The sequence below is a fragment of the Mesoplodon mirus genome (assembly GCF_964341445.2).
Source record: "Mesoplodon mirus genome assembly, chromosome: 16".
Lineage (NCBI taxonomy): Eukaryota > Metazoa > Chordata > Mammalia > Artiodactyla > Ziphiidae > Mesoplodon > Mesoplodon mirus.
In genome coordinates this window covers 28,836,802-28,861,963 of record NC_138992.1, presented here as the reverse complement: position 1 = coordinate 28,861,963, position 25,162 = coordinate 28,836,802, and the positions used below count along the sequence as shown (strand labels likewise).

The 25,162-nt window shown below is 35.8% G+C and overlaps 1 protein-coding gene across 1 annotated transcript in view; it reads right to left on the bottom strand.

Annotated features, from left to right (window-relative positions):
- Positions 1 to 1,307: 1,307 nt before the first annotated feature.
- The window catches only part of ANGPT1 (angiopoietin 1), a gene marked incomplete at its 5' end in the record, with an annotated part of 246,556 nt that continues 222,701 nt past the window's right edge, over positions 1,308 to 25,162 (bottom strand). Inside the window, 2 exons of the mRNA XM_082600829.1 lie at positions 1,308 to 3,700; positions 15,783 to 15,913. Of these exons, the coding sequence (XP_082456955.1) occupies positions 3,540 to 3,700; positions 15,783 to 15,913 (292 nt within the window). The 3' untranslated portion in view covers positions 1,308 to 3,539. The remainder of the gene's footprint in view (positions 3,701 to 15,782; positions 15,914 to 25,162) is intronic.

The following is a 25,162-nucleotide window of genomic DNA, read 5'->3' as shown; positions in this document are numbered from 1 at the left end:
CACAGCCAAAAACAAACAAATAAATATTAAAAAAATACAACCCAATTAATAAATGGGCAGAAGAACTGAATAGACTTTTTTCAAAAGAGGAAAAGCAGATGGCCAACAGACACATGAAAAGATGTTCAACATTGCTAATCATCAGGGAAACGCAAATCAAAACCACAATGAGACATCATCTCACACCTGTAAGGATGGCTATCATCAAAAAGAACACACATAACAAATGTTGGCCAGGATGTGGAGAAAAGGGAACCTTCGTACACTGTTGGTGGGAATGTAAATTGGTACAGCTACTGTGGAAAACAATACGGAGTCTTCTCAAAAAAACTAAAAATAGAACTACCATCTGGCCCAGCAATTCCACTCCTGGGTATATATCCAAAGAAACCAACAACACTCATTTGAAAAGATACATGCACCCCAATGTTCATAGCAGCATTATTTACAACTGATAAGGTATGGAAGCAACCTAAGTGTCCATCAGCAGATGAATGGATAAAGAAGATAGGTATATATATATATGATGGAACACTACTCATCTATAAAAAAGAAGGAAATTTTGCCATTTGCAGCAACATGGATGGACTTGTAGGGCATTATGCTAAGTGAAATGTCAGAGAAACACAAATAATGTATGATATCAATTACATGTAGAATCTAAAAAATACAACTAGTGAATAAAACAAAAAGAAGCAGACTCACAGATGTAGAGAACAAACTAGTGGTTACCAGTGGGGAGAGGAAAAGGGGCAGAGGCAATATAAGGGTAGGGGGAAAAAAGGGATATTATGGGATTGTATTAAATCACGCACATGAAGCTTTTGCAAATTGTAAAGCACTATAGAATTTAAAGAATCTTTCATTCAATAAAAAAAACACGTAAGAAAATTTTTTAAAATAATTGACAGGACATAACAATCAGACAGTAGAGATGTGGGATTCAGAACCATTGCTTTGATCTAACATTCTAAAGGAGTTAAGCTTTCTTATCACATCCAAGACTGAAAATTTTTCAAAGATTGAGGCTTTAGTTCATTTAGTAGGTTTTTAAAAATTTTTTTATAGAGACTATACTTCCATATATCTCTAATTTTAAAACTTGTAAAATATTTAATATGAGATGGAGTTGCACAAATATGTTACTTTCAATTTTATTTAAATCAAATAAAGCTGTGACTGATGTGAAGAAATTGGCATAGAAATTACATGAATTAACATAAAAGTTTAAAGACAAAATCTTATTACCTAATTATCTTATCCTGAATAATTAAATGCAAAGGATATACATGTTAAATGGCCACAAACATGTAGGCGTTACACAGTGCACATATGGAGTCATAAAACATTTTATACTGCTTTATTATAAATAATTGGAAATATTTCATTTTTCAAACCCAGGTAACAAAACAGTAAATATCATGCTTTCTTTCTTTTTTCATAATTTCCTTTTATTTTTGTATTATGAGTTGGTAAATAGTATTACTTATCAAAAGACCTGTGAAAAAAATCTGTAGGAACACACAAAACACTCACTTTCATTCACTTAAATGAAAACAAACAAGAAGGTTTTTAGAGGGAGAGGCTAAACGCTGCTATGAAGGAGTCTCCAAGAACAGAAAAACTGTAGTATACCTGCGAATATCACTTGTAAGGCAAAACAGGTTTGTACACACACAAAAGGTATAAACGTTTGATGGTAAACTTTAAAAAATAATTTCTTAAAAATGTGAGTAGCTTTATTTTCTCAAATGAAGGAAAGCCACAAAGGCACAATAGATCAAGTCACCAGGTCTAAAACTGGTATTGTTGCCCTGATAAAAACTTTTTTTAAGAAAGGAGACCCAATATGGATTTCAATTTTCTTATCTCATAGCACACCTCATGTTTTGATAAAAACTGTTCACTCTTGTAACCTTGGACACTTACAGGCAGAAAGCACTTCCTGATAAATTATTGTAGTAACTTCAAATTCCCACAAAAATCTGTGCCCCAAATTCACTTAAAATAGATTATCCCATAGGAATATTTTCATTAAGAGATTTATAGCAGCTAGTAATTAGAATTTTCTTAGTCAAGTGACTATGATTAATTTTCTTTTTTGTGAATGTTTTCCTTAAAGTATAATACAAAGTTTGCCAATTTTCTTCCCTAATGATAATGTATTAACATCAGAAATTGCCTAAGAAAACAGGGTCCAAGGGAGAAAAATATGAAGAAATAACATATTTCATAAAGTGGTATAGTAGATTTTTTTGGAAGTGTGTTTATTTGCATCAGTTGAGGACAATGTTGCATATTCCAGATTAAACAGCTATTAGGTTTACTATGGATATAAACAGGCTATGTACAATGATATTTATAATTCTTCTTTCATTTTTCATAGACTTCAGAGTATGTCTTTTATAGAAACTGGAACAGGGTGAATCTGGAAAGCAAGTTTCAGTTAATTAGCAAAAATTAAATTAGCATGAAATAGGGTGAAGAATTGAAGGTAATGATTTTAAAAATAATAAAGTTACACAAGTGTACACATGCAAGAAGATACTGTAAAATGAACTGTTCCAGTTTACTTGGTTTTATTTCAACTTAATACACTCTAAAATACTGCTTTCATGTATAATATCAAAGGAAATATTAAATGCATGTATATTATTTTAAGGGCTTGATGATATATTTCACATTCTTTAAACTTTACTCAGGCTATAAATATATTTATATATCAGTCAGTTTTTAAAGTAAATGAAAACTGTAGCATGGGGGGGATCATTTTTCACCTTATATGTTCATACTTGATTATGTCCATTTTTTCTGAAAACTGTACCAAAAAAATCAAAGGGTAATGGAGTGTATTTCTACCTCACACTGCTATTCTTCAGGCACTATAATTCTTTATAGTTTGCCAAAATGGAATTTAAATTTGAAGACGGGTTAACTGAAATCAACTAGTAAGTATGCTTTAGGAATTAGGCTTCTGAAATCCATTTAACCAACTCAGAGGACAATGCTGTTCTTCCTAAACTTTTATTAAAATTGTGCAACAGTACAAACTTATTGTTAGTAGGTTTGCAGAGACATAACACCATTTCACTGGTGTAACACATCTTTCCCAAAGGATTATGGCAGGCCTGTTTTTATTCTTCACGTATACTCTTTTTGTTGTTGTTGTTCATCTTCTTTTTCTTCGGTTTTACATGAAATAAACCATATTTATCATCTGGTTACTATAGTTCTGTAATAAGATCCAGTAGTAGTTTGAAGCACAGCGAGCTGAACAGTTTCTTCCCTTTTTAAAGCATGACAGTGAGTGGCATTCTCTATAGTCAAGCCATATGAACACAGTCACCCCAGGGAGAGGCTTTTGTGAAATCAAAAGGTTCCAAATTCACAGTCAAGAACCTTGGTGACTTCACATAACTGCTACTTGTTGCTGGAAGGGAGACAATATTGTTTGCTTCAGAAGTTTCCAAGCAGTTTCTCATCTGGTGGCTTCTCCAGATTTCTTTGTGGTCTTTTAAATTGCTTTTGACATTGAGCCTTCAAAAGTCCAAAGGTCGAATCATCATAGTTGTGGAACGTAAGGAGTAACTGGGCCCTTTGAAATAATGCCACTTTATTCCATTTAGTTTTCCGTGGTTCTGCCCCGCTGTATAAAACATTCCATTTAGATTGGATGGGCCACAAGCATCAAACCACCAGCCTGAAAAATTAGTTAATAATGAAAGAGAGAAGAAGGAGAAGAAACAATTACATAAGTAAACTGAACATTTGGAAATTAATGCCATTAACTGAGGGGAAACTTATTCATACTTATGATTATTTGAAAATAGGAGGTATTCAATAAATATCTTCTTGGTAGTGAAATTGCTTTAAATGGCATCCAATTTAGACAGTGTACAAACAATCAGAAAGAGGAATGCTTTCATGAAAATCAGCTTTCAGTGTCACTCCATTTGGACTCAATTCCCAATGTAACGATGGGAAGCATCTGGGCTTCAAGATACGCTATAGTCGGGCCTGAATTCATACAAAGGGCAAGTAAAATGAAACCCTTAAGAGGGATTCTACCTGAAGCCTGTTATTGGGAACAGAAAAATTAATTATTAGCAATAAAGTTCAGACGCTTAGACAACTGGCATCTAAATACAAAGAAATGTTCTCCATCTACTTCATAATTTTGCCAAGAATTGGCCCTCAGCTGCTTCTGAAATTAACTGGATACCAGAAAATGACCATGAGTTTGAATTGCTATGCCCCCTCTGTAGCTTATAGCACTATGGGAAGTGTTTATCAATAGTAGCCATATAGTTCCTATACAGCAGTAATTTTTTCTGTGATTGTTCAAGTTCTTTCTAAACGTAGTAAAAAGAAAAATGATGAGTAACGTAGAGATCCTATGCTCACATAGCTCTCTGCAAGGATAACTCAGTACTTTATTTTTTAAATGAATTAAGTTCTTAGATTTTTAGATAAAACAGTACTTTTTCTCCCTCTTCTGAAGTAACACTGCTGAAATCTTTAGGGAGAGATATATGCCAGAGACATTCTGGCATATTTGTATTTGGATACAGTTGACCTCCCTTTGATTACAGAGTTATACCTAAGGGACTAATAGCTAAAGAAAGAGAAAGCTGTACAGCTGATGTTTAACTGTAACACGAGCATCATCTTGCAGAAACTTTAGAAAAAGTTAAATGGAGAAAAGCTAGTTCTCATTTTTCAATTTTGGAGGATGAATACAGCTGGGTTTGTTTATAAAGTTGTACTTAGAGGCCTAACAAGCTGTAGTAATCGCTAATTCATCCTAGGAAAAAGTAAGGTATGTCAATGAATTTGGAAAGACACTATATTTAATGTTTTACCAACTGTATGCAAATAACATAGATACTAATGCAGTCAAAACATGAGGGGCAAGCAAGTTCTTATTTGGCAAGGAAGGAGAAAACTGTAAAATTTCACCTTTTTCTTCTTAAGATTAATTCCTTTAAAATTTTTTGGTAAGTATAACTAGTAAAAATATGCTATTTATATCACAAAAGGCTTTCTAATATTAGGGAATTTATTTACCCATAAGACTCTCAAAGGACAAAATGAAATTCAACTTAATTGCTTCAGTATTTTAACTTTCTCCTCCTTTTCTATGACCTTCTTGAGGCACTCTTCCATCATGTTAATGAGCCTTTCATAGTCTTTCAAATATCCACCATGGTCTCTAAAGCAAACACAGTTACTCTACTGTCAAGAACTATTACAAATCATAGAATGATCTTCTAAGTTACATTAGGATTCTCAGGGTAAAAGCGTGTGGTTTTGTTTGGTTTAGAGAAAGCCATAAGAGTTCTGGAAGAGTGTGGGAAGGCAGAGGTCTGTTGGAACAGAAACCTGGCAATGAAGGGCACAGGCTGAAGGATACATTCATTGGGAAACTTTTGATGAGCTTAGAAAAGAGACAAGAAATAACTGGGGCACATGAGGGAATAGGATAAATTTACCTTATATACATTTTCTAATGAGTAAAGTGGGGTAATGTCTATGGTAAGAACAATGGCATTTTGGAGACATTGAAAGAAGACCAGAACGGCTGGGTCAAAGTTAACAAGAGGAACAGTAGCCTGAAGCTGAGATGGTCTGAAGACCAAGTCACATAGTCTTTTGTTCACTATCCTAAGAGCAATGAAAAGGCATGGTCTATATTCCCTGTACTTAGTGCTGCATCTAACGGGGTTTGCTCGACAGATGACTGAAAGGGACTACAGGCTTATTGACAGATTGACTGTTTCTCCTTATAAAGCTTCTATGGTCTGAATTTGTCTAGTTTACTAAAAAAGCTATATTTCATAGACACCTGAATATATATATAGACACCTGAATATACTGTATTCATTTTTTCTTTATTTATTCATTCAGTTTGTAATTATCATGAACTGTTGTCATACAACACTCAACAAGACAGATGTGGTCCTTACCCTCGTGGAGCTTACTCCCAATGTGAGAAACAGACCAAAAAAAGTAGCAAATAAATAAAATACCTACAAATCATGACTATGATGATGGAGAAAAGGAAGAAGAAGAGGAGGGGGAGGAGGAAGTAGAGGGGGAAGTGGAGGGGCAGGAGGAGGAGGAGGATAGGTGGGGAAGGAGGAGGGGGTGCTTAGAATCAGGGACTATAAAGGAGCATAACAGGAGACTTACTTGACTTTTCATGTTCATGGAAGAAGTTGATATTTAATGAGACCTGATGGATGAGGAAACAGTTATGTGAAGATGGGGAAAGACTCTTCTAAGCAGAACATGGCACATGTCAATGCCATGAGGAAGAAAGGGAGCTTAGTGTTTAGGGACTAAAAGAACATCAGTGTAGTTGGTATAGTGAACAAGGGGGAGACTTGCAGGGAATGAAGGTGGAGAAATGGCAGTCTTGGTGGAAAGGTGAACAATGTGGAAAAACTTAGTTTATCCAGGCTACTTGTCTATCATCAGGTGAACAAGTGGAACATTCTCTAGGAATGGGAACCAATATTTAACCAGGGGAACCAGATCTGCCAGGTTAAATGTTTAATCGAATATTATTTAGAGCCCTCACTCTGTAACTGTGGTCTGCCAAAGCTACCCTGAGCATATGTGGCAACATGATGAAGGGGAGAAAAGTGAAGCTAGAATCAATTCAACAAATACTAACCAATGGACAGACATAGGGGTCAGAGTTGAGTAAAACAAAATTCCTGACTTCAAGGAGTACACAATTTTGTGTAGGAGAGAAACAACAAACTGTTAAAAAATGAGATAATGGCTGTTTAACAGAGATGAAGAAAATCTTAGGAACAGAGGCGGAATGCCCTGCTTGTTGGTCCATAAGGTGTACTCATCACTTGAGCTGGATGCTGAAGGATGAGTGTGAGTTCACTGGACAGAAAGAGATTTCTAAAGACACTGTGTACTCTGGGAGAGCAAGAGAGAGTGCCTGCCAGCAGCTTGGGTTGGCTGGAATGCCAGTGGATAAGGGATTGGAGAATTCAGGGCTAGCAAAATAAACAGGGTCAAGAACATGGAGGTTTTTATTGTATTTCTAGAAATATTCCTGTGGGCAACAGGGAGCCTAGAGTACCAGACCAGAAATTAGAAGACCCTGACTTTGATGCCCACTTCACCAATTAATAACTAAGGGATCTTAGGCAATAGTATATATAATATTTGATATTTATTGAACAGTTAGTATGTGTCAGGGACTCTGCTAAAATATTTATATGAATTTTCTCATTTTATTACCCAAACAGCCCTACCTGGTGTGGCAAGTACTAAAGTGAAGACACTGATGCTCAGGTAGTTTAAGGAATTTTTCCAACGTCACACAGTCACCTGCGTCCTCATTCCTAAGATGTGGATTATAAATGTCTAATCAACCATTTTCACAGCACAGCTGCAAGGATCATGTAAGATGGTGCACTATTAAATCCTATCTAAGTGCTCTTTTGTAAGTTATGTAGGAAGCAGCCAGAAACATTAGAGCAGAAATAAAAAGGATTAGATCTTATTGGGGCATCATAATGATTTAATAATGAAGACCAGGTCATTAGCGCCAACATATTTCCTTATTTGCTTGGTAGGGTTAATTAGAGAAATACAAAAATAATTTGCACCCAAATGAGTACAGTTGTTCAATGCTTGCATTGTAAAGACATGGCATTTAAGTGCCTACTATGGGTTTTGTTTTCAATGATTTGTTTTTATTTCATGTGGAAATCAAAGAGGTCAAGGCGTTTATCTCTTTATCTTAAGACTAGTGGGCCATGCACACTCTGGATTATCTGAGAGCAATAGACAATAATAAAAATGATGAATTAAGATGGCACAAAATGAAATGAAAGGGCAATTATTTCTCATGACAATTTCAGTTGTACTGTCCTTTATTAAATACTCTGAACTTCAAGGTCGCAAAAATAGTTATTTCTGTGCAAGTAAGTATTCTCTGTTTTCTCTGACAAGGAACAACAAGGAACATCTTTGTATCAAATATTTCAGTTTGTCCACTTTCTACCTCTCTTTGAAAAAATTAAGCATGACCAGGTCTTTTAAACATAAATCCTGAAAAGATGTGGTTTTAAAGCATATTTATAGAAAGCAGGCAAAAAGTACAGCAGACTCCTGGTTACTCATAGGTACCCTTAGGCATTCATAAATGATCGTATGTACTCATGGGTACTCAGAACATATGCAAGTTTGCACAGATTGAAGGTGTCCTTATGAACATATAGAGGAGTGTGTGCCTGGCTTGCAGTTCCTCTCTGATAAGATACCAAATAGCTGAATTATCTATCTTCTACAATCCTGGGGAAATATTAACTTTGTACTTTGTTCTATAAGTGCCTGGGAATAACAGATGAGCAATATCTTAAAGAAGTTAATCTAGAAGAGGCACTTTAAGCTTAAAAGAACTCAGCGATGCAAGCAAAGATGGAAGAAAGCAGCAGCTTCCATCTGCTGTTGGGACAACTGATAAAATGTCTTAAATGTTTTAAGATTGGCAATTGCTGAGATTTACTTTGCCAAGCATTTTTCTTTATAACCTGTAACCTCATGTATATTTTAGTAAGAAATCTGAGATGCATGTTTCTAATCCATTTACACTTAACTCATTAAAATTTAGTTTTGTAGGAACCATCTCGGGCTTCCCAGGCCTTTAAAAATCATTTGAGTCTTTTATCTTTGAAGCAGAAAATTCACATTTTATCACCAATAAATGAAACTTTGCCCAGAGAACAGGAACTTGATTCTAAACTCTGTACTCAGGAAGTTCAAATTTATTTGAAAGTCAGGAAACCTAACTCAAATTCTTCTGATCCTAAACAAAATGTCTCTCAACACTTCTTTTCTAAGGTAAAAAGTACAGCAAAATAAAAAGATGTATCTGTGGTTATGGATTTCTTTCACTCATTTTCAATGCACGCATTCTAATCAGCAATACGCAAAAGAAACTGCACAGAGAATAAGAGTTTTCCTTTTTGATAGTGATAAAGGATGACTAAGTTATAGCGATAAAGGATGACTAAGTTATAGCAATAAAGGATGACTAGTTAGTGACTAAGGATGAGACTGAAAAAAAACTGACTGATGCCATAGTTATCAATGGGATCATCATGAAAATCACTCGCTGAGTTCACATGTACAAATTCGGCCCTACCAATAACTAGCCTCAAGGAGCAGCTGCATGTTCTTGTGTGCGGGAGGCAAAGGACCTTTCCAGAGGTCTGCATTCCTTCTGTCATTTCATTTTACATCCCCTTCGAGTCTAGCACTTGGCTTTTTTTCCTTTCTCTTCTTTTTGTTCCATAGATTAAAAGTTGTTTATCCTGGCTGATAATCTTGAATTCATTTAAATCCTTTAGGTATTCTCTTACTGCCTCTTTCCTCCCTTGAACTTCATTTTACTTTTAACCACGTTTAAATGAGGAAATCCTTGTGAAAATGTGCTGCGAACAGTAAAACAGAGCTAAATTCTTGTCTTTGAATGCCATTCCTTTTAAGAGTGGCAGTAGAAGGAGTGGATAAGGTAATGGCTTATCTGGAGGTCAAGCTCAAATCCTACTTCTGACATTAATTCTGTGACCTTAGGCAACTTATCTAACTCTTCCGTATCTCAATTCTTACCAAAGATCTCTGTTTCAAAGGATTTATGGAAGTGTCATATATAAGTTATTAAATATAAGTCATTAATGGTAATGAAGAAATGACTGTTACACACTAAGAGTGCAATAGATATCCACTGTATTATTTATTAGTAGAGTAAAATATAAACAAAATTGGTTATTTCTCATCCACTGTCAATTTTTTTTTTTTTTTTTTTTTTTTTTTGCGGTACGCGGGCCTCTCACTGTTGTGGCCTCTCCCGTTGCGGAGCACAGGCTCCCGATGTGCAGGCTCAGCAGCCATGGCTCACGGGCCCAGCCGCTCCGCGGCATATGGGATCCTCCCAGACCGGGGCACGAACCCGTATCCCCTGCATCGGCAGGCGGACTCTCAACCACTGCGCCACCAGGGAGGCCCCACTGTCAATTATTTACCTTTGGTGGCAGCCTGGCGTTATAGGCCTATCAGTTCTGATTCACCTTTTTCCAAACTGATCTTTTAAAAGATACTTTCCGATATTATTTGTTCTTTTTCCAATAAGTGAAAACTCCCTCCCACAAAAAAAGGAGTATAATCCTAAATTTTGCACTTAGGCTGTTCAAATTTATTTGAAAGTTACAAACCTAACACTCAAAGTTTTCCAATTTGGAGTTTAGTCTCCTGGGGTTTGGTTATTCTTAAAATTCAGTCCCAGTCTTCAATATTCATCCCTTTGTTCCATGTTTGTGCATGCTAATTCATATATACATACTTAAGGCATTTTAAATCTAAGTTCACAAAAAAGTCACATTCATACTCACATTGATTTATTTCTATGTCTTCTCACCAGGATCATTTGTGATTTTACAATGTCCTTTCAGAGTCTTTGATAGCAAATTCATTCATTTAATCAATATTTATCAAGCACGTCCTATGTGCCAGGCACTGTGCTAGGCGCTGAGGATACAGTGGTGCAGAGCACGATGTCCCTGTCTTCAAGAACTGTACATTTTTGTGGAATAGGCTTAGAGATTATGCGCTAAATAAAAAATTGCTTTGAAATAAAGTAATGCAATGTAGATTTCTGTAGTCAACTTTAAACTATCAATATGGATCTTTTCTCTCAACATTTTTGCCTTAAAACCCAGGGAATGCCAGTTATCTGACAATGGTTAGCACATCCTTCCTGGGTTATCAAAAACTCTAAGATGATTGTATTTTCCCAAAGATCTTGTCACTTCAACCAGTTAGAGAGGCTGTTAATTTCTTTCATTTTCTTTGTCTTCTTCAAGGTTATATAGCAGGCAAGTATTTATCAACTCTCTACTGCTAGCATCTGGTAAGTTCTAGGGTGTACTAAGAATTTATGTGTATGGCTTTATCCCGTCTTTTAGAATTGAACTGAGAATATCTTTTGTTAGCTTTAGCAAAGTCTTGTCTGTTGGCTGACATAGTTTATGCGTGGGAAAAGAGACTGGAGTTTTTACCACAACAGATTCTTTCTGCAGAAGGTTAGGTCACATTTTTACATAGCTTTTATATTATATAACAAATAAGAAAATTGTGTTGAAAGAAAAGGTAAGGAAAAGAATGTAAAACAATACCATGTTTTGTTAGGGTTTTTTTTTTTTAAATTTTTGGTTGGCAACCTTTAGTAATTGTAGTTTCTAACAGACTTTTAGAAAAATTTATTTTGAATTGGTACGAAAGACCAGGTTTTCTTTGAATGTGAAGTTTGCTTTGATTGTGACAATCTAATGAGAAAAGGTTTTAATTTTCATAATTTTAGAGTCATAGATTTTTCTGTATATTATGTTTATATACAACAAATCCATACAAACAAAAGCATGAATTGAATGATATTACATTTTCATTTTCTAAATGTTAAATAATAGAGAAAACATTGTTTTTAATGAAACTGATTCCTTTCTTTGGACTCAAGAGGGCACAAGAAGGGCTCTCCTGTGGGACTAAGAAAATATTTCCTATAATCACCTCTTAAATTTATCTCTCCCACTACTGAAATATGTAGATTTGTTGTAATATCCTATATAAAGGGGGAAACTTAAGGAGAAAACTTACAAATTTTCTTGAGGTCAATGAATCACAGAACACAGATATTTCTGGCTTATAAATGTATGCTGACGAATCATCACTAATGATTAATTAAGATGTCAGTTCCATAGAAGATGTGTGTGGCAATTTTGATCTTGAAATATATGGTCTGGTCCCATAAGAAATGTGTAATGAAACAAAAATTATTCAATATTTAAATTGGATGGAAGAATTTCTGGTAAGGTAGAAATAAGTACATATCCTTCTGGGGAAGGAGGTATAAAACATTGTGGTATCTATTTCTATTGATGCAAATATGCTTTATAAGTCCGATATTACCTCCTTTCCACTAACAATTTACTATGAACTACAACCCATGCACTGAAAAATAATGTTACCTGTTTTTCTCTACTGTAGCCACAATGAGTACATGGAATAATAAAATCATAGAACCAGAAGAAAATGTGAGAGACAATCTTATCTAGACCCACAACTACAGGGATGGGCATATATAAACTCTTTCAGATAAATACCTTTCTATTCTTTTCTTGAAGGTGTTCATAACTAGACATGCACAATCCTTCCTGGCAACTCACTCCAGCCTTTGATCCCTGGAACTCCATCTAAAGTCGCTTTCCCCTTCCTTCAATAACTCTGTTATATTTTGTCCCTAGAACTTGTTATGATTTGAAATTGTGTTATTTATTGTTCACTTTTTGCTGATGGTCTTCCTCAATAGATGCAAGCTCTATTCTGTCTTGCTCATTTTTCTCATAGTTGTTGACTCTTAACAGTTACTCATTAAAAATATGTAACGTTGATAGAAGGAAGTTAAGAAGTTAGGATGTTAGGAAAGAAGGAAGAAAGGTCAAAATGTTCTACCTTATGTCTAGCTGAAATACCTTCTGCTTTCAATTATGCCTATCTCCTGTTTTTCAGTCTTTGACAGATAAGGGTAACAATGATACCACATTCTCCAACAAAAATCCCTCCATGTACTTGAAGAAAACTATTTAGGACAGTTAAGCAGGCAATAAATCTTACTTTATCCTTAATTCCTTTTAGAAGAAACAATGGAAAATATATAAATAAACAAGATAAAACAAAGCTTTAATTGATGATGACAGAGAACTAAGAATTATTAGTTTCAAGGAGCATGAAATCTCTCTGCTTAAAAGAGACTATTCTAAAAAAAAAAGAGAGGAAAAATAATCAGACAGAGAAAATGGTTCTAAGGAGAACTATGACAGAGAATAAATAGTGGTGGTGGGGGAGTAGCTAAGTAGGACATAAATTCCAGATAATACTCAAGTTACCTGGACTATCATTGACATTCATCCTTATGTTCTCCAGTTCTTAGCTATCTAAATTCCATGTATTAGCTTTGCAGAGTGAATAGATTTGCAAGACCTGGATTCTTTCAAAAGGATATTTGATAGGGTAATGGCGTTTATTACAAAAACACATTTACTTAGACTATTCCAGCCCAAGCAATAAGTGGAAATTTTTTCTCCCCAACATATGTGTTTATTGGTGGCTAAGAAGCAGGTCCAAGAATGATTATGGATGAAAGAACATGACAAAGTTCAATCATCTGAAGCAGAAATAAAATCACAAACCTGAGCAATGAAGTTTTCTCATCAACAACCAAGAGATGCAGTTTCCACTTTGCTTTGCTCTATATTTTCATTATTATGACAGGAATATGAGCAGATTGGAACACTATTCTAAGTAAACATTTGAAAGATTTTACTGTTGGTCTTTCATGTGTTGTATTTATTTGGTAAGAAAAATTATCTGTAAAAACAGACATGGAGAAAATGAAGTGTACTTCTATATTAAAATAGACAGAAAACTGGACAATCAAAGTCCTTCTGTCTTTATATAAAGTTGCTGACAGTTTCATTTATGGGATCATGGAGGTAATGAAAAGAAATATTTTCTTTCAGGAAAAAAGTTCAAAATCTAACCTGTGGGTACCATGTAAAAAAATATGCTAAGTTTTAACAACTGTTTGGGGGGAGGGGCCATACAACTGCATATAGAAGATTTTTAAACTGTTGGATGAGGTTGAATGTGATGCCAAAAAGGCATGTTTAAAGCTTAAGGAGAAGGATATGACAGAGGCAGAATCATAACAGGCTGGCTTTGGTGATACTAGGGCTGGTTTCACGTTGAAAAGATGTCACTATAAGTGGAGTGGATGGGAATCAATATGGCATGTGATTTGGTAGTGGTAGTAATGGAGGGACTGGGAATGGGGATGAAGGTGGAAAGATTTCTCCAAAACTTTCCCTCTATACTCTTCCACGCTCTGTTAATTGATAAGAAAAATGTCAACCTTATGATTCATTTCATTGGTTTCAAAATTTGACAGTGACTTCAAGGGTTCCAAGATGGTTATTCATTCACTCATGCACCACATATTTTATTGAGTTCCTATGTGCCACAATCTACTGAGCTAGATGTTAAGGATAAAATGGTGAACATCTACTTAATTTTGTTTTCCTTGTGTACAAAATGGAGATTTGAGTTTTTCTCCTTATCTCACAGAGTTGGTTTGGAATTCAAGGAAGATAGTATAACATATTCAGTAACAGGTAATAATATGTAATAATAATGATAGTAATATCATATTTGGAGAAGTAAAATTTTAGATTTAAAGAGTTTTTTCCTTATTAGCATGAAAACATGTTTTGTTGTAGGGTAACACAGAGAGAGAATTAGAACAGTTGAAGGTGGGAATGATTACTATTCCATTAAGAGAGGGAAACAACACTAAAACTGTAAGAAGACAAACACTGGAAAAAAAGTTTCCTTTACAATTTTATTTGATGCCAACTCTTTTGCCTGTAACGTTTTTTTTTTTTTTGCGGTACGCGGGCCTCTCACTGCTGTGGCCTCTCCCGTCGCAGAGCACAGGCTCTGGACGCGCAGGCTCAGCGGCCATGACCCACGGGCCCAGCCGCTTCACGGCATGTGGGACCCTCCCGGACCGGGGCACGAACCCACGTCCCCTGCATCGGCAGGCGGACTCCCAACCACTGCGCCACCAGGGAAGCCCTTGCCTGTAACATTTTTGAGCTACATCATTTGCCATCAGGTTTTAGTTCAGTGTTTCTTCAACTTCAATCAGTTATTTATCAAATTATTCACAGTTTTTGCCATGCCCATTTACAACTTTTATTAATATTTAATAAATATTTTTCTTTAAATCAATTTGTTAAATATCAAATATTTGTGAATCCTTTTTAAAATGAAGTTTATATCATTCCTTTAAAGAGGAAATCAGTACCACTTACTATAATAAAAGTAGACATAACACTCAATAAAATCAAAACAAAATCATTTTATTTAATTCTAGGTAGGTGCCATTGCCTAACCAAGGCCCTTCAGCTGAGGCTGAAGAGTTTGTTCTTTCTTTGCTAAGAAAGGTAATTATTAAGTGCTAAAGAAGTATTATAGATAAACTAGTACTAAACTGAGAATTCCTCTTTGACACAATCAGAAGCCTAGAAAAGTATTTAAAAAGTGCAAAAGGATTAACTTTCTTACTCAGTGATACAATATTATTTAATGGTATCTGGTATCCCCTATACCAGCTCAAACGTCTTGCAGAGGTCAATACCTTATAATGTAAAGCCCTGGTATAGCTACTCTGAATCGTATAACTTTATATCCAGCTACACCTCTTTATTTTTCTTACCATTTCAACAGAATGGTCAATGAACTCTATTACACAGTTGTAAAGCATTTTGTAAGAAATTTTGGCTTTTGGTTCTTTCTGTATGCTGAATTCTCAAATTGCTGTTCATTCCACTATGGGTATCATTATGAGTATTTAGAAGGTAGAACAACTGGGACTTTAAGAGGTTCAAGAATTTATTCAGAACCAAGCTTAGCACACCCCCATCATAAATGCTGGGGGAGGAGGCAAACTTCTAAATACGCTAGCAATGTCTTGCACAAGAACATATGGTAAATTAGTGGGCAGAACAAACTGATCTCTAGGGACTTGCTCTTAAGTTTCCTGACCAGAAGATCATAGTCTTTTCTCATAGATAAGAAACCTCAAGCCTTAAACCAATGAGACATAACTCAGAGAAAGGCCCCGTAGGACTTACCTCCTGTTAGCATGAGGGCACATTTGCACATGCAGTTGTCATTATCAGCATCTTTAGTGCTGAAATCAGCACCGTGTAAGATCAGGCTGCTCTGTTTTCCTGCTGTCCCAGTGTGACCCTTTAAATACAACCTGAAGTTAAAAAAGAAAAGAAAGATAAGCCATTCAACAGAGTAACAGAACCCAGAAGACTGGTTTGCTGAATGTTTGCCTTGTTCATCAGTTTCTCCCTTCTCTGAATTCAGCCCTTCCAACAAACTGGTATAAGACCAAAGCTCCCTGAACAGAAAGAAAGAGAGAGAAGGGGTTGGGAGGGAAGAGAAGGAAGGAAGGAAGGAAGGAAGGAAGGAAGGACTCCAAATTACATATAGGTAAAATTCTCTGTGGCTTGTGTGCTTGATGTTTATTTTACTATGCATACTTAAACTCATATGGTTTTCTGATAATGTAGGATCCACAAAAGGAAAATGGGTTTATTTTATTACTATAAGTATTTATCTCTAAACAAAAAATGCCCTGTAGAGTGTCACTATAGCATATATCACTGTGCTAACATTGAATATTGATGATGTGCTAAAGGAGGACTTACTCTGTGCCAAGCATTCTGCTAAATGCTTTCTGGCTGTTATTTAATTTAATTTTTATATTAAATCTGTGATTCAGGTATCAATATCAAAATTTTGCATACCAAGGCTCAGAGAGGCTAAATAAGCTGGAATTTCACTATGGTTGACTTTAAAATCCAAGCTCTTATTAGTCATTATGTATTCAGTGAACAAATATTTCTTGAGCACATACTATATACCAGAAATTGTTCTAAGCACTTAAGATATATCAGCAAACAAAACAGACAGAAAGCCATGCCCTCGAGGGACCTACATTCTGGTGGTATTCCTAAAACTAAGTTCAAAACCCCAACTGTTTAACCTGAAATATGGCATTCTTCAAAGTCCCTGCTTTAACTCTCTAGAAACATTTCTTATATAAAATTTACATTAACCTAGATCAGGGACTCTCTAACAGTTGCCCATATATCAAATCATCTGGTCATTTGTGAAAAAGACCTATTCACTAGGCTGAGGAATTTGTATTTTCAACTAGCACCTCAGATTACTCCTTGCAGACTATCCAAGGAGAACATTTTGAAGAATATTGGTCTAGAATTCAGAAACTAGTGAACAAATCACAGTAGTTGCCTAATTTAGTTCCCTAACGTCTGCTCATTCCCTATGGATCCCATATGCTGCTTTCATATCCATCTGGGCACTCTGAACAAATGCAAACTTGCTCAGGTCCTTCACTGGCTCAGAATAGCTAAACTTAGATTGTCAGTAGCCTCAGTTTGATATTCAGTCTTCTCTGACTGAGACCTACCCCTCTCTCTAACTCCACCTAAAACTCTTCGGTTCTCATCCATCAAAATTATCTAGCAATATTCCCTTCAAATCCATGTGTGTTACCACTTCTGTGCCTGAGTCTCATTTATGAATCCTATCCATCGTATAGACAATGGGTGATTAAATCTCTGTATGAGTGAGACACTACTAGGACCTAGGCCAGCTCTGAACAAAATTCTACATTACTATTAAACAGAAATAATAAAGATCAATTACTATTTGAAGATATATATATATATATTTTCCATATGTATATATTTGACTTGTCTTTGCACCTAAGTATATGTATATGTCCCATTATTATTTTGTGAGGTTGATAATGTTTTTAGCAAATAACAGTACTGTTATATAATTGTGCCAAAATATTTCACACATATTCTGCAGAGATTTTTTAGCCAGAGCAAAATATACAATTAAACCCTACTCAAGTTTTATTGGTTTCAATTAATAGAACTTGTAGTTAACAGAAGGCTGAAGGAAGCTTCTAATGAACTATCAAATACAAGCTTATATTTTAAAACTCTGAGAGTCAGGCTAAAAGTCACTGGTGATGCAAAACTGTAGAATTTCTAACTGGGAATTCACATTTTACGTTGTAGGCAGCCCATGTGGAGGTGGGTTTCACCAGGGCAAAGTAAGGTGAGAGGTTACCAAAGGGAGTCCTAGGACATGTTACCTGGGTGAATTCACCACCTTCTAGATCTGGTCTGCAGTTTTAATTTGATAACTTTCTCAGCCTCTCAGAGACAGACATACACTTGCAAAACTAAGGGGGACTTATGTCAGGTCTCCATTTACAGTCAAAATAAAGGGCCCAGTCTCATGGTCTCCTTAGAGGGAGTTTCACATAGCCAAATTATAATCAGAAAGTTGCTTGCTTGGTGAACACAGAATCAGAGTCTGGGGGAAGATGAATGATTTCAAAATTAAGTAGCTATGACTCTGCTGGCCTGAAATCTCTCTCTCCACTGGGAGTGAGTAAGTTTAGCCCACAGGCACTTGTGCATGAGGGATGCTAATTCCAACCTGATTCTTGGATTCTCTATAAACTGTGATGACTTTCCTTCTTACTGACTTAAGGTAAGTCAATACCACTTTCCCTGCAGTAGCTTTAAGCTCACTAATGGGGATAGACTTTCCAGGACACAGTGATTTTCTACACTGTCTTTTGCAGGTAATTTAGCACAAATGTTGAGTTGATATTAACTGAGTGACTGCTATGTGCTGAATATAGTTTATACTTTTATATGAGGGTTATAATTCAAGCTTCATAATTTACAATGGTTTCTTTGTGTTACCAAGGCAAAAGGAATGCACAATTATAAATTTAGGAAGTAGAGAAAAGCAAAAAGAAAATAAAAAGTAACCCAAAGCTCATCTCCAAATATAACTACTCTTGACATTATGGTTTATATACACTTAGTCTTTTCCTTGTTCTTTTTCCTCTTCAAATAGAAAATATTATTTATACTTAAGTATACATGTAATATCTGATCATATTCTATAAACATTTTGAACAGTGCCAGTAAAGTTTCTGCCCACAGGCCCATCTCATTTACCACTCTAGAAGTAATCACTTATGTCAATTTTGTACCCTTTAAAACAGTTTTTTCTCATGTATAAACACAAATGAAAATGGAATCATACTTCACATGCTTTTTAACAATGCTTTTCATATATTATTTTATGACTATGTTTTCATGTCATTACATATTCTTCTCCAACATAATTTGGCAGCTATTGTATGACTATACCATCAATTGTCACAAGTTTAAGGGTACCTTTACATATCTCTAAATATGTATGCAAGTATGTACATTAGGGTTAGAATAAATTGTAGAATAAACATCTACAATGTTTTGTCCTGACCTTCACCAGTACAGAACTCATCAACGATGTGTGTTAGGGTCTGTGAGTAAAGGGAGACATTTTTCCAGATCCACTTAATCAAGACTTGAAGGTCAGTCGTCTAGTCCTGGCAGCTCTTCTCTGTGTCCTGGCAGCTCTTCTCTGTATTATTAAAAAAGTCTTACAACTGGTCTCAATGTCTTGAGCCTAGCTCCTTCCACTTCCCCCTAAAATCCATTCTCCATGTGGCTCATTCAAAACATGCCTCTCATCGTCATTCCTCTGCTCTGGTTAAAAGCCCTCAGTTGTTCTCCCAGCACATGAAAGATACAGTCCAAGTTCCTTATTGTGGTTTATGAGGACTCTGAAGATAGCCCTTGTCTATTTCCTCCCACGCCAACCCCACACCTCCCATCTCTTACTTTCTGCACACATACATAATGATCCAGGCTTACCAAACACTTGTTCTCTCAAAGCATCACATTCTCATTTCTCTGTCCCCTTTCCCTGGAAGGCCCTTCCCTGGAAGGCCTTTCTAACTGCTGAATTCCTACTCATCCTTTAAGATTCATTTCAAGTATGATCTCAAAGAACATCAGATGGATACCTTTATGATGAAACTTATTGTGCTTTATTTTAGTTGTCTTTTTACTTGTCTTCTCTCATAATCAACTGTGAGCTCCTTGAGGCATAAGCTGTGTCTTACTCAACTCTGAATCACCAGAATCTAGAAAAAACAGCATCTGATACTGAGGAAAGGCTCAACATTCACTGAATAAAGAAATTATGGATGTGAACTAATGAAGGGTATAATCAATTTTCAGTAGGCTGAAGGTAGCAAGTAAAATCAGACCCAAATATCAATAACCCTAATAACCAAAATATACGTGGGCCACATTTTCAGAAGGATAGTTTTTGCATCTCATTTAGCTATTCAACATCCCATTTCCTTGTCAACCAACTGAAATAATTAAAAACTACACAGACACATACACTCTTCTTGATCTTTCCAGTTCTGTTTTTGTTCTCATTTTCTCAGAGACTCCAGTATATGAAAATGTCTGATATATTATGCAGGTAGAATAAATGAAGAAAACTTATGTTTTCTTATTAGTTCTTATGTTTTATTGAATAACTTATTTATATTGTGTGCATACCTAACTGATATCAGAGAACAAATTCAAAATGAAAACATGCTTATGGTAAATTCTTCAGCTAAAATTATTTTGAAAAAAAAATAAAGGACAAATAAGGTGTAAAATATTTCCTTAAGGGCCTGCCCAGAGTAGGGATCTTGAAAACAAGAAGCAGAAGCATAGAACAGTCCCAAGATAGTGCAATGTAAATACCAGAACATATTGGTTGCAATGATTTAAAAGCAGAAGTGAAGGGTGGGCAAAATGGGTGTAGGTGGTCAAAAGGTACGAACTTCCGGTTACAAAATAAATAAATCCTGGGAATGCAATGTACAACATGGTGATTATAGTTAATAATACTGTGTTGTATATTGGTAAGTTGCTAGGAGAATAGATCTGAAAAGTTTCACCTCAAGGAAAAAAAATTTAACTATGTGTGGTGATGGATGCTAACTAGACTTATTGTGGTGATTATTTTGCAATATATACATATATGCATATATTAAATCATTATGCTGTACACCTGAAACTAATATAATCTGTCAATTATATCTCAGTAAAAAAAAAGTAGAGGAGACCAGTATTTTGAGGAACAGTGGATTTTTTCACCATACAAGACTGAATAAGAGTTGTTCTCTTCCACTGGGAAATAGAGATGGCATTTCTTAAAAATATTTTTCTCAACACTAGTTTAAGCAATTTACAGATGAGCCCAATTATGCTTCTGTGGAACCCCACAAGGATTCTGGTAGTAACAGTGTAGTCAAGGATAGGTCCTCTGCACAGTTCTTTCTTACCTAGCACAGAATAGCAATGATTGATCCAAAGCCAACAACTGTAGCTGGTTATCTGATAGGGACAGACTAAGAGCTGGCCATTCACTAATGCCAAGTATTTTTTCGAATTAGATAAGAAAACTTTTTGAATTGAGGCTCAAACAGAATATGTGGTTCTTTTTATTAATGGTTCAGGTTAATTTCTAAAATATGTATAATTAACTATCCATGACTTTCTCTATTCTGATAATGGAACATCACTTTACAAAAGAAAAGTCAATACACATAAGGGGCAAAGTCAGCTTTGCACATGACTATGGTGAAAAGGACTTAAAGTGTGGAGAGAATGCTTCCCCCAAAATAACATCATGAGAATCTTGGACATTTATTTCTTATGTTCAGCTGGTGCAGATATGGCTTACAGGACGGATGATGTGTTGGGAGATAAAAACCAAGTGTTATTCCAGAGCAAAGTATCTGGCTTAGGAACAAAAACATGAAGGATGCCAAAACAACAACAACAACCAACCCCAAAATAAGAACAGCACAGAAACTCCAAAAAATACCATTAACTGTGACCAAAAAGGCAGCCACAAAATAGAATCATGGCATTTATCCTTTTCAAGCCATTTTTCCTAATTAAGGGGGGAAAATAATTATGAGTACCAATTGGTCAGTGACTTTAAAGAATGTCAACATTTTTATTTTTTCAATTAGCATCTGAAGGGAAAATGAAACTCATGCATACTGAAACTGGTCATGATTTTCTAGTCATTCTTGATGAAAATATAGTTACTCCTTTTCTTTCACTTACAGAAACTTCAGTAACTAGAAAGACTAAATCATATTTCTTAATGAATGTAGGACAACAGTGCACTCTATTATGGAAGAGTAGGTTTCAAAATATACCTCTGTAACATATAAGTGATTCTATAACTTTATTTTCTTTAAAATAGGCAGCCCAATCCCAGGCATCTAGTTTCTCACTAACTTTGTCTACTTAAGAGATTGCTATACTTCTCACATTTTTACATCTTCACTGTGTGTGGGGTGGGGGCGGGGGGAGTCTCTTTCATTATCCAAGGCAGTGGGAGTTGTATGTTTGACAAATTGAAGTTTGGCCTCAGCTCTTTTAGACAGTAGACAGACTCTTAGATATCTGAACTTTAAGGTCTCACATACTGACAAGCTGAGATTTTTATTTTGGCTCTGAGCTCTCTCCCTGCCACCATATGGAACTAGTTTGTCTTTTTCACAATCACTTGAAGAAAATGCAAAATAACCCCCATGATTCTCTTTCAGAGCCTGGTAGCAATGACTCAATCTGACGGAGTTTCCCAACACTGTTATGTCTTCTGGTTGCTGCTCCAGGGCTGTCTCTGCTGTAACCACCCTCCCTGCCCTGCCCCCACCCTACTAAAAGGGCTGGGCACCAGCAAAGAGTGATATCACAGCATGTCTTTTAGTACTGAGTTTAAATGATATAGGTGACATCTTTTGCTGAACGTAAAGACAGTATTTCTCTTGTCGATCTATATAGAGAGAAAACAGTGTTTGCCTTACTGTAGACTTCTAGTAAGATTAGGCATTTGGTTGCTGTTATGAAGAGGTCATAGGGAGGTATACAAATAATTAGTATTGTAGGAAAAAGGGCAAGGGAAAAATTCAGGAGATGCTAAACTGCTCAAAACGTTTAGTGGAAAAGATTAGTTTGGGAGGCTGTGGAAGACATGGACTTTAGGGGAGGGATGAGGAGGATATTTCCAATAAAAGGGCTGTGAAATTCACAGCACAATTAAATTGAGGTTATCTAAGATCAAAAAAGATAAGAAATAAAGGAGATTCATGAGTCATTTGAATGTGTTGGGAACGTCAAGTGAAAAGGCAGACAGTGAACTTATTTAGATACTAAGCATTTTAGATTTTTTTTTTTTTTTTTTTTTTTTTGCGGTACGTGGGCCTCTCACTGTTGTGGCCTCTCCCGTTGCGGAGCACAGTCTCCGGACGCGCAGGCTCAGCGGCCATGGCTCACGGGCCCAGCCGCTTTGCGGCATGTGGGATCCTCCCGAACCAGGGCACGAACCCATATCCCCTGCATTGGCAGGCGGACTCTCAACCACTGCGCCACCAGGGAAGCCCTAAGATAGATTTTTATTCGTTTTTTCCTATTAGCATTTGAAGCTGGAAATTATTTGCTTTCATAAAATGTCCTTTTTGTTAAGTATAGAGTTCTACAGTGGGAATTACTAAGGCTGGAAGCCTTGAGATAAAGGCGAGAATATAAATTTTATCTTAGCACAAGGGAAGACGAACTCTATATTAGCCTTTCCTAATACAGTAAAATTATCTCTAGTTAAACAATGTTTTCTAATTGTTTTCAAAATAACATCTTCAAGATAAACATTTTATTCTCTTTAATTCAGGACTGTGCAAGTGTATCCTGGGCTTATAAATGACCAGAACTTTACTGAAATGATCCCTTTCTCTCAAGTCCAAAATCAACTATCTTTCAAGACAAAATATTATGTGGGAAGCCTTTTCTCTTCTTTCTTCTATAAATTTTCATTGCACAGATAAATTGCTTCTCTTGTGGCATATCTCATTTTGCCTATCGTAGTATTTCTCTTTATAAATGTGCCTTTTCTTCCTCATCAGACTATAAGCATTTGATGAGAAGTCTTCATCTCTTAGCTATCTTTGTAAACTCCATGTGTAATATATATGACAGGCATTAAATAAATATTTATTGAGTCAGTTATGAACTAAGAGCTCAAATTGTTTAGAATTTAAGTTTTACTCATCTCAAGAGATTCTTTATATGTAGTAACATTTTAACTCCAATAATACAATTATGTTTTACAATTCAAGTCCCATGGGCATTTTTTTCCTGATTTGAAATTTGTCCAGTATTAATGACCTAATGGTCTGCTCAAATCATACAGTGGGACACTTTTAATAAGGATGGAATGAGTTTGTGGTTGCCACCAGACATTTGAAGAAATAGCTCATGGAATGATTAAAGCAAATATGAGAAATGAGACCACCAAGTTTGACAAAGGGATCTATTGGATTGGCCCAAAAGTGACTTCAGTTTTTAAGTAAAAACAAAAGACTCATTTTTCATTTTCACCAAGAACTTTATTGAACAACGTATTCACCCTTTTGTTCCACTACCTTCTGCCAGTTTTCAGGCAACTTCATAATTCCATCTTCCCAAATCTTTTTATCTTTTTTGAGCAAAGAACTGTTCTAGGTGCCTCTTACAGCCTTTCAGGGAATTGAATTTTTTCCCTTAAGAGAATTTTTTAAAGACCGAAAAAAATGGAAATCCGAAGGTGCAATGTCTGGTGAATATGGCGGAGGATTCAGAACTTCCCAGCCAAGTTGTAACAGTTTTTGCCTGGTCATCAAAGAAATATGCGGTCTTGCGTTATCCTGATGGAAGATTATGTGTTTTCTGTTGACTAATTCCTGATGCTTTTCGTTGAGTGCTGCTTTCAGTTGGTCTAACTGGGAGCAGTACCTGTTGGAATTAATTGTTTGGTTTTCTGGAAGGAGCTCATAATAGAGGACTCCCTTCCAATCCCACCATATACACAACATCACCTTCTTTGGATGAAGACTGGCCTTTGGTGTGGTTGGTGGTGGTTCATTTCACTTGCCCCACGATCTCTTCCATTCCACATTATTGTACAGTATCCACTTTTCATCGCCCATCACAATTTGTTTTTAAAACGGAGGGGTTTTGTTATGTTTAAGTAGAGAATCGCATGCAGAAATATGGTCAAGAAGGTTTTTTTCACTTAACTTATGTGGAACACAAACAGCAAAGTGATTAACATAACCAAGCTGGTGCAAATGATTTTCAACGCTTGATTTGGATATTTTGAGGATGTCGGCTATCTCCCGCATGATATAACATTGATTGTTCTCAATTAATGTCTCGATTTGATCGCTGTTAAGTTCACCTGGTCTACTCCCAACTGTGGAGCATCGTCCGGCAAGAAATCTCCAGCACAAAACTTTGCAAACCACTTTTGACACGTTCAATCAGTCACAGCACCTTCTTCATACATTGCACAAATCTATTTTTGCGTTTCAGTCCCGTTTTTACCTTTCTTGAAATAATTAAGAATATGCCAAAAATGTTGCTTTTTTTTAATCTTCAATATTAAAATGGCTACACAAAAATTCAGTTTTGATAAGTCTTTTTTTAAATGCACG